The sequence below is a fragment of the Trichomycterus rosablanca genome, chromosome 15 (assembly GCF_030014385.1).
Source record: "Trichomycterus rosablanca isolate fTriRos1 chromosome 15, fTriRos1.hap1, whole genome shotgun sequence".
Lineage (NCBI taxonomy): Eukaryota > Metazoa > Chordata > Actinopteri > Siluriformes > Trichomycteridae > Trichomycterus > Trichomycterus rosablanca.
In genome coordinates, this window is record NC_086002.1 from 11,795,940 (window position 1) to 11,812,312 (window position 16,373).

At 39.3% G+C, this 16,373-nt stretch overlaps 1 protein-coding gene across 1 annotated transcript; it reads right to left on the reverse strand.

Moving 5' to 3' along the window:
- Positions 1 to 1,242: 1,242 nt before the first annotated feature.
- LOC134329569 (5-hydroxytryptamine receptor 3A-like) lies at positions 1,243 to 15,675 on the reverse strand. The gene is made up of 9 exons (XM_063010854.1): positions 15,612 to 15,675; positions 13,585 to 13,742; positions 13,446 to 13,490; positions 13,263 to 13,366; positions 11,006 to 11,175; positions 10,762 to 10,922; positions 10,439 to 10,649; positions 4,269 to 4,478; positions 1,243 to 1,535 (listed from the first exon to the last, which is right to left on the reverse strand). The coding sequence occupies exons 1-9, from the start codon at positions 15,673 to 15,675 to the stop codon at positions 1,243 to 1,245; spliced, it is 1,416 nt and encodes a 471-aa protein (XP_062866924.1).
- Between the last annotated feature and the right edge of the window lie 698 nt (positions 15,676 to 16,373).

A 16,373-nucleotide genomic window follows, 5' to 3' on the forward strand; every position in this document is an offset into this window, starting at 1 on the left:
CCAACCAAAATATAAAAGTGTGGAAACTTTTTGAAGATCCCTCGTATTTATAAAGCATACATGTTATTTTTATGAAAGCTTTTCCTTCCCCCTAAGTGAGCAATTTAAAATGTACAGTACGGGTGGCACGGTGGCTAAGTGGGTAGCACTGTCGCCTCACAGCAAGAAGGTCCTGGGTTCCTTTCTGTGTGGAGTTTGCATGTTCTCCCCGTGTCCGCGTGGGTTTCCTCCGGTTGCTTCGGTTTCCTCCCACACTCCAAAGACGTGCAAGTGAGGTGAATTGGAGATACTAAATTATCCATGACTGTGTTCGATATGACCTTGAGTAGTGATGAACCTTGTGTAATGAGTAACTACCATTCCTGTCATGAATGTAACCAAAGTGTAAAACATGACGTTAAAATCCTAATAAACAAACAAACAACCCTAATTTCCTGTTGAAATGAAATCAAACACTGGATGCAGTTAAATAAAAATAATAATAATACCAATCAATAAAATCATCATGCTACATTAAGACAAGTATGTCAGTTTGTCCGTTTAATGCTAATGTTTCTTTATTTCTTAAATCAATTATGCTGAAAAACTGAAATGATCATTATCACATACTAAAAGAAAGGTATAAGAATACAGTTTTCTACATATCTATCATATTCCACATACAGTATGAATGTCCGAATAATACATTAATATAGACATCTGATTTATTCTGATTTAAACAATTTAAGGAATGAGAAATGTACAGACTCAAAGACCAGATGTGTAATGTTAATAAAAGGTATTAGAAATATGTACAACTACGACAGTTTCAAGTCACTAAAATCCCAAAACGTGCATGACATCCATGAAAGTGTACATCAGTTTATATCTGCTAAATTAATTAATAAAGACAAAACATCATATTTTCAATGGCCGTTGGTGTGTGTAGGTTAGCAGTTAACAGACTAGGTATCGTCTGACTGAAAATCCTGAAAACGGTGTTATTATGATTTAATAAAGGTTTGCTAGGCACATGTAATTGGCTCACAATTGTGTAGGTCATATCATTTTTAGCTGCTGCCACCTTTAGGACAATTGTTGGATGTTTAATGGTGATCTGATGCCCTAGATACAATCTTTGCTTTCATAGTGTGGCTATTATTTAGACAGAACAAAAAACCTGGTCTTTGTCTGGCTTTACAAATTCATTTGTCAGATTCTTAGGTCCTTAAAATAACCTTTGCTCGTTCTAAAATGAAACCCTTAAGCAACGACCCAAAGCGTTATTATGGTGACGTAGCTCACGATCACAAAAATGACATAAAACACAAACAGGAGCCGATCAATGACTTTTGCGATTATCTTCCATTCATCTACATCCTTGATAGGACTCAGGTGTATTTCTACCTTCTGACGAATGGCTACCAATTCTCTGAAAAGTTTCTTTAGCTCATCCACCACAGCGGCTTCCTTCGTCAGCTCTGTTTGTTCAGCCTCAGCAGCCGCCATTGCTTTTTCTGACCGGTAAAGCGTATTCTCCAGATAGAAAGCTGATGCTACATTAAACAAAACATAAGCTTTAATAACAGCAGACATTTACTCAAATTTAACATATGGGCAGTTGTAGCCTAGTGGTTAAGGTGCTGGACTAGTAATCAAAAGATTGCTGGTTCAAACCCCACCACTGCCAGGTTGCCACTGTTGGGCCCTTAACCCTCAATTGCTTAAACAATATATTGTCCAAGTACTGTAAGTCGCTTTGGATAAAAGTGTCTGCTAAATGCTGTCAATGTAAATGCCCTTGTCATTCATAATTGCTAGATTGTAAAGCCAAAACTGAATTTAATATACAGTGTATCACAAAAGTGAGTACACCCCTCACATTTCTTCAGATATTTAAGTATATCTTTTCATGGGACAACACTGACAAAATGACACTTTGACACAATGAAAAGTAGTCTGTGTGCAGCTTATATAACAGTGTAAATTTATTCTTCCCTCAAAATAACTCAATATACAGCCATTAATGTCTAAACCACCGGCAACAAAAGTGAGTACACCCCTAAGAGACTACACCCCTAAATGTCCAAATTGAGCACTGCTTGTCATTTTCCCTCCAAAATGTCATGTGATTTGTTAGTGTTACTAGGTCTCAGGTGTGCATAGGGAGCAGGTGTGTTCAATTTAGTAGTACAGCTCTCACACTCTCTCATACTGGTCACTGAAAGTTCCAACATGGCACCTCATGGCAAAGAACGCTCTGAGGATCTTAAAAGATGAATTGTTGCGCTACATGAAGATGGCCAAGGCTACAAGAAGATTGCCAACACCCTGAAACTGAGCTGCAGCACAGTGGCCAAGATCATCCAGTGTTTTAAAAGAGCAGGGTCCACTCAGAACAGACCTCGCGTTGGTCGTCCAAAGAAGCTGAGTGCACGTGCTCGGCGTCACATCCAACTGCTGTCTTTGAAAGATAGGCGCAGGAGTGCTGTCAGCATTGCTGCAGAGATTGAAAAGGTGGGGGGTCAGCCTGTCAGTGCTCAGACCATACGCCGCACACTACATCAAATTGGTCTGCATGGCTGTCACCCCAGAAGGAAGCCTCTTCTGAAGTCTCTACACAAGAAAGCCCGCAAACAGTTTGCTGAAGACATGTCAACAAAGGACATGGATTACTGGAACCATGTCCTATGGTCTGATGAGACCAAGATTAATTTGTTTGGTTCAGATGGTCTCAAGCATGTGTGGCGGCAATCAGGTGAGGAGTACAAAGATAAGTGTGTCATGCCTACAGTCAAGCATGGTGGTGGGAATGCCATGGTCTGGGGCTGCATGAGTGCAGCAGGTGTTGGGGAGTTACATTTCATTGAGGGACACATGAACTCCAATATGTACTGTGAAATACTGAAGCAGAGCATGATCCCCTCCCTCCGGAAACTGGGGCGCAGGGCAGTGTTCCAGCATGATAATGACCCCAAACACACCTCTAAGACGACCACTGCTTTATTGAAGAGGCTGAGGGTAAAGGTGATGGACTGGCCAAGCATGTCTCCAGACCTAAACCCAATAGAACATCTTTGAGGCATCCTCAAGCGGAAGGTGGAGGAGCGCAAAGTCTCGAATATCCGCCAGCTCCGTGATGTCGTCATGGAGGAGTGGAAAAGCATTCCAGTGGCAACCTGTGAAGCTCTGGTAAACTCCATGCCCAGGAGAGTTAAGGCAGTTCTGGGAAATAATGGTGGCCACACAAAATATTGACACTTCAGGAACTTTCACTAAGGGGTGTACTCACTTTTGTTGCCGGTGGTTTAGACATTAATGGCTGTATATTGAGTTATTTTGAGGGAAGAATAAATTTACACTGTTATATAAGCTGCACACAGACTACTTTTCATTGTGTCAAAGTGTCATTTTGTCAGTGTTGTCCCATGAAAAGATATACTTAAATATCTGCAGAAATGTGAGGGGTGTACTCACTTTTGTGATACACTGTATATATATATATATATATATATATATATATATATATATATATATATATATATATATATACAGTATATGAGACAATTATGTCTGTGTATAATACATGTGACAAAAGCATGTAAACCACTATATTATTTTTTTTCTTTTAACAATACTTAATTGCTTGGGGACTGAAGACACCACTTAATTCATTTTTGAAAGTGGAATTATCTTCATAATTTGTCATTTATTTAGCCTGACAAACAAACCTTAACAAAACGAACAGCTTCTGCTACCGCAGTGGCACAGGGTGGGCGGATCGATCCAAATATCGATATTACGTTGGTAATGTTGATATTGGAATCGGATCGATACTAGTGTGATGGGATCGATACTTTAGTTTTACTTTTTTCTCCGGAACATTCGGTACGTTTCTCACATCTTACATGCACACCTTGCACCTCCACTCCTGCTCTGCTGTGTTTTGTTGTGGTGCCGTCACGTTGTTATGTTGTTGAAATCCTAACAGACATCAGTACATTGGTAGGCATTGGAAGATTGTACGTTTCTGAATACTGTGCTTTGCACATACAGAAATAGGGGCAATTTTATGGAAATAATAGTGTAAACTATGTGTACGTAAAGTACTAAAGTATTTTACTTTGCAACTTACCTTATAAATATAAATTCCCTTATAATTATGTAATTAGAAATATAGCAGATCTTTAAACACTTCAAACGTTTTCTTGGTGATCTACCTAAAAGTGTCCCAAATCACCTGACTTCCCCCTATATACTGGAGTGCGATACAATTTCCGTTAGCCTACCTTTTTCGTCTTGTTTAAAGGTCAAAGTTGCTGGAGTACAATAATGGGACATGAACAGGAAGCGTGCTAGGTAGTGCAAAACCAATCGGTTGAGCCATCGAGGCACTTTGCGGTGATAGTTAGAGCTGTTCCTGTTACTGAGGTTAACAATGAACATTGTCTCCAAAAGGCTGGCCACCATCAGTGCCAAGCTCAGAGAGAAACATACATCTGCAAAGACAGAGAAATGATATTACAGCATCACTGTGCAATACATATTGAAAATTATATTAAAAAACTTAAATAATCAAGAATTAGAAGTGCTTCCAGGTAGGTATGTGTGATATGTGTGATCATTTGGGACAGTGGTAGCTAGTGTGGGTAAAGGTTTGGTTTCTCTTAGAAGAAACGGTTAATTGGTTTGATAAGTATGCATTTAATGTAAATCTGCTGTCATCAGATTTCAGCCCAATTAAACTCCTAGGTCTATATAAAGACCTGCCGAGGCATGGACTTCACTAGACCCCTGAAGGTGTGCTGTGGTATCTGGCACCAAGACTTGGGAAATTTGGAGGCCAAGTCAACACCTCAAACTAGTTGTGTTCCTCAAACCATACCTGAACCATTTTTGCTTTGTGGCAGGGTGCATTATCCTGCTGAAAGAGGCCACAGCCATCAGGGAATACTGTTTCCATAAGGCTAGGCAGCCCCATACGCAACAAATTGTGATGCACTGTGTATTCTGACACCTTTCTATCAGAACCAGCATTAACTTCTTCAGCAATTTGAGCTACAGTCGCTCGTCTGTTGGATCGGATCACATGGGCCAGCCTTTGCTCCCCACGTGTATCAATGAGCCTTGGCCGCCCATGATCCTGTCGTCGGTTTACCACTGTTCCTTCCTTGGACCACTTTTGATAGATACTGACCACTGCAGACCGGGAACACCCCACAAGAGCTGCAGTTTTGGAGATGCTCTGACCCAGTCGTCTTGCCATCACAATTTGGCCCTTGTCAGACTCGCTCAAATCCTTACGCTTGCCCATTTCTCCTGCTTCTAACACATCAACTTTGAGGATAAAATGTTCACTTGCTGCCTAATATATCCCACCCACTAACAGGTGCCGTGATGAAGAGATAATCAGTGTTATTCAATTCACCTGTCAGTGGTCATAATGTTGCCTGGTCAGTGTATACTACCCATGTCTTTCTTTCTTCACCCTTAGTGTATGCATGTGGTCACTCATCAAATAGTTCATTAATAAGCGAGGATGCTCAGTGGATGGTCTTGCTTTTGCATGTCAAAGAAAATTACAGCAAAGTGAGTATTGTATTTCAAACCTTAATTAAAAAAAAACAGTTGGGACAATATGTGAATTGCTAAATAAAACAAAAAGTGATTTATACATTGTTTTTGACCTGTCCTAAATTAAAAGCTTGATATCTTAGCTTTATCGTTTATTTTCCTTTTGGAGTAGGTGGTTGGGGGGTGATAATTATATGCAAGAATTATTAGCAAGAATCAATTCACATACTGTCCCAACTAGGGATGTAATGATGCTCCACAAGACACTTAAAAATCAATTCACATGTGTAACGATTCCAATCGGTTTACACGTATAATTAATCGATATTCACTTTAAACAGCAAAGGGCACCGGCGCTATTCACCTCGCCTGGTTGACGTCACTACAGTGTTGCCAGCCAAATTTATTGTGAGGATACTTTCTTCGTTTGTATTATTCATTTATTTATTCAATGTGGGATTTGTTTCATTTCAGTTTATTTTTATACACAAAAATGGAAATGTGCAGCATTGTTTTGCATAGTTTGTACCTACCTCAGCAGACTCGACTCGGACTCGTTTCAAATGACTCAGACTCGACTCGTGACTCGCAAAAAATGACTTGTGGACAACAAATCGGCAACATTAGTTACGTGTGACAATTATATATATATATACAGTGTATCACAAAAGTGAGTACACCCCTCACATTTCTGCAAATATTTCATTATATCTTTTCATGGGACAACACTATAGACATGAAACTTGGATATAACTTAGAGTAGTCAGTGTACAGCTTGTATAGCAGTGTAGATTTACTGTCTTCTGAAAAGAACTCAACACACAGCCATTAATGTCTAAATAGCTGGCAACATAAGTGAGTACACCCCACAGTGAACATGTCCAAATTGTGCCCAAATGCGTCGTTGTCCCTCCCTGGTGTCATGTGTCAAGGTCCCAGGTGTAAATGGGGAGCAGGGCTGTTAAATTTGGTGTTTTGGGTACAATTCTCTCATACTGGCCACTGGATATTCAACATGGCACCTCATGGCAAAGAACTCTCTGAGGATGTGAGAAATAGAATTGTTGCTCTCCACAAAGATGGCCTGGGCTATAAGAAGATTGCTAACACCCTGAAACTGAGCTACAGCATGGTGGCCAAGGTCATACAGTGGTTTTCCAGGACAGGTTCCACTCGGAACAGGCTTCGCCAGGGTCGACCAAAGAAATTGAGTCCACGTGTTCGGCGTCATATCCAGAGGTTGGCTTTAAAAAATAGACACATGAGTGCTGCCAGCATTGCTGCAGAGGTTGAAGACGTGGGAGGTCAGCCTGTCAGTGCTCAGACCATACGCCGCACACTGCATCAACTCGGTCTGCATGGTCGTCATCCCAGAAGGAAGCTGACGCACAAGAAAGCCCGCAAACAGTTTGCTGAAGACAAGCAGTCCAAGAACATGGATTACTGGAATGCCCTGTGGTCTGACGAGACCAAGATAAACTTGTTTGGCTCAGATGGTGTCCAGCATGTGTGGCGGCGCCCTGGTGAGAAGTACCAAGTCAACTGTATCTTGCCTACAGTCAAGCATGGTGGTGGTAGCATCATGGTCTTGGGCTGCATGAGTGTTGCTGGCACTGGGGAGCTGCAGTTCATTGAGGGAAACATGAATTCCAACATGTACTGTGACATTTTGAAACAGAGCATGATCCCCTCCCTTCGAAAACTGGGCCTCATGGCAGTTTTCCAACAGGATAACGACCCCAAACACAACCTCCAAGATGACAACTGCCTTGCTGAGGAAGCTGAAGGTAAAGGTGATGGCCTAAACCCAATTGAGCACCTGTGGCGCATCCTCAAGTGGAAGGTGGAGGAGTTCAAGGTGTCTAACATCCACCAGCTCCGTGATGTCATCATGGAGGAGTGGAAGAGGATTCCAGTAGCAACCTGTGCAGCTCTGGTGAATTCCATGCCCAGGAGGGTTAAGGCAGTGCTGGATAATAATGGTGGTCACACAAAATATTGACACTTTGGGCACAATTTGGACATGTTCACTGTGGGGTGTACTCACTTATGTTGCCAGCCATTTAGACATTAATGGCTGTGTGTTGAGTTATTTTCAGAAGACAGTAAATCTACACTGCTATACAAGTTGTACACTGAGTACTCTAAGTTATATCCAAGTTTTATTTCTATAGTGTTGTCCCATGAAAAGATATAATAAAATATTTGCAGAAATGTGAGGGGTGTACTCACTTTTGTGATACACTGTATATATATATATATATATATATATATATATATATATATATATATATATATATATATATATATTAGGGCTGTCAAACGATTAAAAAATTTAATCGCGATTAATCTCAGAATTTCATATAGTTAATCGCGATTAATCACATTTTTTTAAAAAAGAAGAAAACAAGGATTTTTAAGTGAAATGTTACAATTAAAATGGTGAACACATTTTATGCTAAATGTACTTATGTTAAAAACTGCTGGGACAAGAGAAAACTGTAATTCACTCACATACTAGGCAGTAATACTATCCAGCAGAGACCCTTGACTTCGTATAAATGTCAGATTGTAGGTTAGAATTTCTCCAAATATTGTAGATCAGCGGTGCTTTAGGTGGGATAAGGCGTAGTTATTGTAACAGACTTTTCTGTGGTTGTATCGTGACATTTGATGGACGTTTCTACACGAAGTGAGTGTGTTTTGACCCTTTGGGGCTTCCATAGTTCATGGACTAGCATGCTTGGCTAACGCGATAACTCCAGCTGTCCGGTACGGTAACAGAATAAGTTAATAAAAGTGTTCTGCTCCCGACAACTTGTGAATATACCGTGTATTTATTTCTTTATTAAGCGAGTGCATCACTACACGCTCGGTTACATTATGTTAACAAACCGCAAATGAAAAACGCTGGCAAGTCTCAACATGAACTACGGATGACTCGCAGGGCCAAATAGAATTTGCGTTAACGGCACTATTTTTTTTAATCGCGTTAAATTGAGATTGCGTTAATGCGTTATTATCGCGTTAACTTCGACAGCCCTAATATATATATATATATATATATATATATATATATATATATATATATATATATATGATCCGACATCATTCTGATTGTGTCATTTTCTGCTCTCTAATAACACTCCGTCTAATAACGGCCGTCTTAACCCGCAACGCACACAACGGGTAAATGTTCCAGCCAGCTTCTGGTGTAGTGATGAAGCATCGCTCCCTACTTTAAATGGTGGAATACCCTACATAGGGCACTTCACAGTAACAGATAATGTGAATGGAACACTCCTACAAAATTGCTAATGATTGTAAGAACCACTTTCCGAACCAATCAGACCTTCTGTTTTTAACTGTTAGTAAGAAATGCTGTTATTTGCTTGTATTTAGTTTGCAGCGTCACACAGATGAATGTCAATGAAACGCTTGATTGGCTTTCTAATGAGTTAGTGTTTAACTTCACAACCGGGAAAAGTTTGGAGGTTTTTAAATATAAGCACATTTACAAAATAACGGATTATATTCCTAATGGGACACACGGTTATAAATGTAATAGCATCTGGAAGAACATAAGGTAAGCAGTATTATGGATTTTTTTGCTGTGTTTGGGATTTTGGCCGCTGTGCCGTAATTTGCAATGAAAACAAAACGTCAGTTTAAGCTTTTAACTGGTACCTAGGAAAGTAAAGGCACGAAGTAAAACGGCAAAATACAGTCGCTAATCTGTTGTTGTTCTTTATCTGAACGTACATATTATTTGTTTATTTCTACGCTACATTTCCAATATATGTTTTGTGTATATTATATTGACTCGTGACTTGACTCGGACTCTAGCCTGAAGACTCGTGACTTTACTCGGACTCTAGCCTAAAGACTCGTGACTTGACTCGGACTCTAGCATAAAGACTCGTGATTTGACTCGGACTCTAGCCTAAAGACTCGGGATTTGACTCAGACTTTAGCCTAAAGACTCGTGACTTGACTCGGACTTTAGCCTAAAGACTCGTGACTTGACTCGGACTCTAGCCTAAAGACTCATGATTTGACTCAAACTTTAGCCTAAAGACTCGTGATTTGACTCGGACTCTAGCCTAAAGACTCGTGACTTAACTCGGACTCTAGCCTAAATACTCGTGACTTGACTCGGATTCTAGCCTAAAGACTTGTGACTTGACTCAAATTTTTGCCTAAAGACTCATGACTTGACTCGGACTTTAGCCTAAAGACTTGTGACTTGACTCAAATTTTAGCCTAAAGACTCGTGACTTGACTCGGACTCTAGCCTAAAGACTTGTGACTTGACTCAAACTTTAGCCTAAAGACTCGTGACTTGACTCGGACTCTAGCCTAAAGACTTGTGACTTGACTCAAACTTTAGCCTAAAGACTTGTGACTTGACTCGGACTCTAGCCCACAGACTCGTGACTTGACTTGGACTCTAGCCTAAAGACTCATGACTTGACTCGGACTCTAGCCTAAAGACTCGTGACTTGACTCGGACTCGTATTTTGTGACTTGTGAAAAATCTCTGTACCTCAGAAATAAAAGGGCATTCATTATTTAGATAAATAAAAGATAAGCACAAATACAGTATTTTATGTAGTTTTTTAAAAGAGAAATAATAATAATAATAATGATAATAATAATAATAATAATAAAAGGAAACTTTGTTCTAGTTTGTCTTTAATTTCATTTTGTTTAAAAAATCGGGAAAGAATCGTATCGTGAACCCAGTATCATGAATCGCATCGCATCGTGGGTAGAGTGTATCATTACATCCCTAGTTCCAACCTTTTTGAAAGTGATTTTGTACATCTCGTTAACATATTTAGTTCCATATTTAGTGTTGTGTAGTGGTGTACGTGTGCCATACTTATAAGAGGTGGTTCTGCCGAATTATCAGGCAGGAGGTCATTAGTGATGAGCAGGAAGACGGTGTAACCCAGGATGAGGGTCATTTTGAAAGCTGACCGATCAACGCTCTCAGCAGGCATGTAGAAGCTGAACAGGTCCAACATGCTGAGGAAGCAGCTAGGAACCAGAAGGTTCACCACATACAGACTAGGCTCACGTTTCAGAATTATCTATGGCACGAGCACAAATAAAACATTCAGTGTTTACAGTTCATATTGTATAAATGCAGCTTTGAATTGAAATGACTTAAAAGTAGCATACCAATAACTACACTTAACTTACGTTGTACACCATTGCAGAGTAAGACCTTTTGCTGGTCAGGTTATAAACCGAAGACTTCTGTGTCACATACATTAATTTCCATCCCACATTAGCTTTCATTAATTCAGTGGATGACCTCAAAATATATTCATTGGATTTAGAATACAGCTTCAATTCATTTCCTGAAAATAGAGGGCATAATTCTCAGAAATTGCACATAAAAATTCTTTATTTCTTCAGCTGAAGTTAAGTTTACAAGTACTACCTTCATGTATTACGGAAGAAAACGTTAGCGTGCAGTTCTGGGTGTCAAAGGGAAACTTGTAAATGTTCATTTTGCAAGAGCTGACAACTCTCTTTCGTTCAACAACATGAACTCCCCCGGTGTAATTAAGCAGAAGGTACAGTGATTGAGGACTCTTGTCTTCTTCCATACTGCATTGTCATAAGAGATAGTTAGTCTTCTCTACAAACATTAAAACCACCTCCTTGTTTCTACACTTACTGTCCATGTTATCAGCTCCACTTACCATATAGGAGCACTTTAGTTCTACAATTACTGACTCTAGTCCATCTGTTTCTCTGCATGCTTTGTTAGCCCCCTTTCATGCTGTTCTTCAATGGTCATGACCATTACAGAGCAGGTATTATTTGGGTGGTGGTCATTGGTCATTCTCATCACTGCAGGGACACGGACATGGTGGTGTTATGTTCGTGTGTGTTGTGCTGGTATGAGTGGATAAGACACAGCACTGCTGTCACCTCACTGTCACTGCTGGACTGAGAATAATCCACCAACCAAAAATATATCCAGCCAACACTGCTTGTGGGCAGCGTCCTGTGACCACTGATGAAGGTCTAGAAGATGACCAACTCAAACAGCAGCAATAGACGAGCAATCGTCTCTGACTTTAAATCTACAAGGTGGACCAACTAGGTAGGAGTGTCTAATAGAGTGGACAGTGAGTAGACAGTATTTAAAAACTCCAGCAGCGCTGCTGTGTCTGATCCACTCATACCAGCACAGCACACACAAACACACCACTAACATGTCAGTGTCACTGCAGCATTGAGAATGATCCACCACCCAAATAACACCTACTCTGTGGTGGTCCTGGGAGAGTCCTGATCACTGAAGAACAGCAATAAAAGGGGGCTAACAAAGCATGCAGAGAAATAGATGTACTACAGTCAGTAATTGTAGAACTACTAATTGTAGACTGCTTTTAAATGGTAAGTGAAGCTGATAAAATGGACAGTGATTGTAGAAACAAGGAGGTGAAAATTGGCAGCCTAGGTAAAGTTGGCTACAACGGTTATAAAAAAATACACTTGCATCTTTTTCTATGTACGTAGATCCAAGTTGTTTATATTTTGTCGATTATTGCCCTAACAGCAAATGTGGGCAAATGTTTATCCACTTTTATGGTACATGCAGCAAGGGAAAGTCAAAAAGCAAAATAGAAATTACTACATTGGCAGAATGTTGTAACTGTATGTACATTTCTGCTGCACACACCCTATTAACTAAGACCAGTAAAGTAGCATTTTACTGTAAAGATACTGGACTAGTAATCGAAAGGTCGCTGGTTCAAGCCCCACCACTGCCAGGTTGCCACTGTTGGACCCTTGATCCAGGCCATTGTCCCTCAATTGCTTAAATAATACTGTATACTGTCACAGTACTGTAAGTTGCTTTGGACAAAAAAGTGTCTGCTAAATGCCAAAAATGTAGATTACAGTGCTGAAAATGGTCTAGCACCCAAATAGTAACTGGTCAGTGGGGGTTCCATTAATGATTGCAGGGTGGGGCTAACAAAGAACAGTAGAGTCAGTCATTTTAAGTGCATTATGGATAAGATAGGTGTAGCTCGTAAAATTCTCAATAAATGCACATGAAAAAAGAATGAACCTAATGAAGCGTGTACGTATACATTTATGTATATTTTTGTACATTTAAAGGGCAGTGGTAGCTCAGAGGTTAAGGTACTTGACTAGTAATCAGAAGGTTGATGGTTCAAGCCCCGATGTATACATTTACATTTCTGCCATTTAGCAGACGCTCTTATCCAAAGCGACTTACAGTTGTGACGGTATACAATCTAAGCAATTGAGGGGTGAAAGCCATGCCCAGGGGCCCAACAGTGGAAACTCAGCAGTGGTGAGGCGTGAACCGACAACCTTCTGATTACTGGATCAGTACCTTAACAACTAGGCTGCAACTATGCATCTCTTTAATGTGCATCTCATAATGCAGCATGTCACAAAGCAGGTCAACGTCAACAGGTTCTATGAACATGCCATGAGTTTAATATACTTGAATAGCCTTTCTAATTAATAAATATGAGTCCATCTGTGCAACCTGTACTAGAACAGGAGATTTGGAATATGACCATGCAGTTTAGTGATGCAATCATCTGAACCCATCTTTACCAAGGTTGCCAATAATTCTAAAGCTGGCTGTATCTACTAACATTGCAATTGTACATGAATAGATTTTTCAGATGTGAAAGATAACTTACAATTCGTTTATCTCTATATCAGGCAACCATAGATCAGACACTGGGTAAGAGATCGTTTGAGCCCCACAAGATGTATTCCAACTTAGAAATGGCAGAAACCAGTCCTGGTAAAAATAAATAATAATTTGTTAATTAGTTCCAAAAACAAGTGAAACAACACATTTAAGAATATATGAAACTTACCAGTGTTTTTATAATGAATATTGTCAATAACCCGTCTTTTTCATTCTGGAAAAAATCAGTGTGGTAAAATTAGACAATTAAATAAAAATAAAAAAATAATATGAATAAAATAAATAAAAATGAAGCATCAGTTGCTTACCACTCCAAGAATGCCAGTAATAGTGAAGCCCAATTTGATGTTCACAATGTCTGTGGGGTTCAGAACAGGTCGGATTTTTTTCCAAGGTGCAATTACCGCTTCGATGTCTTTATACAGGGAAAGTACATGTACATCATTTGCTGTGCAAACTCTGGCAGCTGAAAAGATAGAAAGATCAGTGATTAGTTTTGTAAACACTTGATGCTTAATGTTGTACAGCTGCAGATGGTTTGTGAACCTTTACTCCAGAGGTGGGCAGTTACAATTTTCTTTAAGGGGCCACAAGCAACTGGGACTGTTGAGAAGGGCCGGACCAATAGGGTGAACTTAATTCTGCTCAATATTTATTGAAAACGTATGTAAATTAAATAATAAAAACACTCCTGTTGTATTCCAAGTGTCATGTACATTTATTTACGTCTGATTTTTAATTGCCATTGACCTCATGTGGACCGGATGTGGCCTGTGGACTGTGCAATGCAGTAAAAACAAGCTAGCACACCAGAGCTGACATTTCGAACTTGTTGGTTCGAAACTCAGCTCTGCCATCCGGCTGGGCTGGGCGGCTACATGAACAACGATTAACTGTTGCTCATACAGGGTGGGAAGCCAGATAGGGACAGAGTCGAGGACTAATGCTCTCCGTACACAAAGTTGATCCGCGTATGAACTCGCCTCGGGCAGGTGAAAAGATGCAGTTGGCTACTGCACACGTGTCGGAGTCTTGCTCTTTTCAATCAGCACTGGAGATCAGCATCAGTAAAGAGGAAGCATGATGTTATCAGGTAATTGGATACAACTAGATTGGGAGGAAAATTGGGAGAAAATGCAAAAAAAAAAAAAAAAAATCCTCAATCCATGTTTATTCCAATGCTGTTCAGTGTGGCTGAGGTCAGGGCTCTGTGCAGGCTGTGCTGGAGTTTCTTTAAACCAAGCTTTTTTTCATGTCTTTATAGACCTCACTTTGAGCCTTCCCTAAACTGTTGCTACAGGTTAAGCGCATATTCTTTTTTATATAATTGATTTATTACACCTGTTAGCAATTTTTGTGGCTGAAACACACGCATTAAAAAATTAGAAGGGGTGTCCCTATACAGTAGACTCTTGACTTACGAATTTAATTGGTTCCGAAGGGCTGTTCTTAATTCAAAATGTTCGTTAGTTAAACCTATTTTTCCCATAAGAAATAATGTAAATAGAATTAATCCGTGCCAGACCTCCCAAACCCCCCCTTACCTAACCTTTCTAATGTCTTAAAATGTCTTTTTTGTTATAAATACAAGTATATTTTCCCTTAATCTTAAATTATAGAATAGACATTACTGTAATAAACAACAATACACAGTAGTACTGTACATAAAACACACATCACATTTCAGTACAGTACGTGTGCTGTACCATACACCATAATAAATTTCTTCTTTTTATGTAAAATGTATCTACCAGAAACAACAATAACTCTCATATTTCTCTATTATTTCCTTCATTTCAGTAGTGTTGTATTTTGTAGGTGTAATTGCACAAAAGAAAGAACACTTTACTGAGCCGATTTCCTTCTTCTCTCTCACTTACTGTCCCCGCTGTCTGATACACAGTGACAGCTACTGGCAGGAGTAATTATACAACAACAAATAGTGATTTTTTTTTTTTCATTTTCTCAAGACTGGACTTCCTCTGCACCTTCTTTGGGGACATTTTAATATAGAATTTTACAAAATATAAAGAAAACACCGGAAAAACGAATTTCGGTTCGTAGTCCGAAATTTGTTCGTATGTTAAGTTGAAAAAGATAGTTCGTAACCCAAAATGTTCGTAACTCAAGGGTCTATTGTACAGTACTTTTGTCCATATAGTGTACTTAATAATATAGAAAATAGTACCAACGCTTACTGGAAATCCCATTCCCAAAACTTGGGCATTAAAATTAAACTAAAGTTTCATAAATAGTTCACTAATCTGCTGGCTAAATTGTTTGTAATGTCTTGTTTTTTATAAATGTTAACACGTAGGTTTATTAAAATATTTACCTTCATTATCATGCAGTAACAAGACAAACACGCATCCCATGAGAATGACAAGTCTGCTTTGCATTGCCTGTAGGAATTAAATACAAAACCAGTCAGCAAGATGCTTCCTTTTTAAAGAAAATAAAAAAAAACATATATTCATTAACAAACAAGTATGAATTTACAAAGCAAACATTTCTAGCATGTCTGTTCAGTCTCTTACTTAACTTGTGACTCAAACAAACTTGGGGGGGGGGGTTGTTTTTGACACTTATACACTGAAAATAACACAAATATAATATAAAAACATACTGAAATACAACTGAAAAACCACCCCAAAATGCAAATAAAATAACAATGCAGTGTTCCTTACATTTACTTTGACTTTTATTTGATTGCAGACAGTTTGAACCTGAGATATTTCATGGTTTGTCTGCTCAACTTCATTTCATTTGTTAATATACCTCCATTCCTGTGAGAACAATTTAGGGCTAGTAATGAGGTGAAAAAACTAAATAATGATGTGATTCCAAACAGGTGATGTTAACAGGTGATTGTAATCATGGTTTGGTACAAAAGCAGCATCCAGGAAAGGCTGAGTCTTTGATGATCAAAGATGATCAGAGGATCCCCAGTTTGTCAACAAATGTGTAAGAAAATAATTAAAATGTTTTGAAAAAAAATGGACACCATGTGCTCCAGACCAAAGACGAAAAGGATCCAGACTGTTATCAGCAACAAGTCCAAAAGCCAGGGTCTGTCATGGTATGGGGGTGTGTCAGT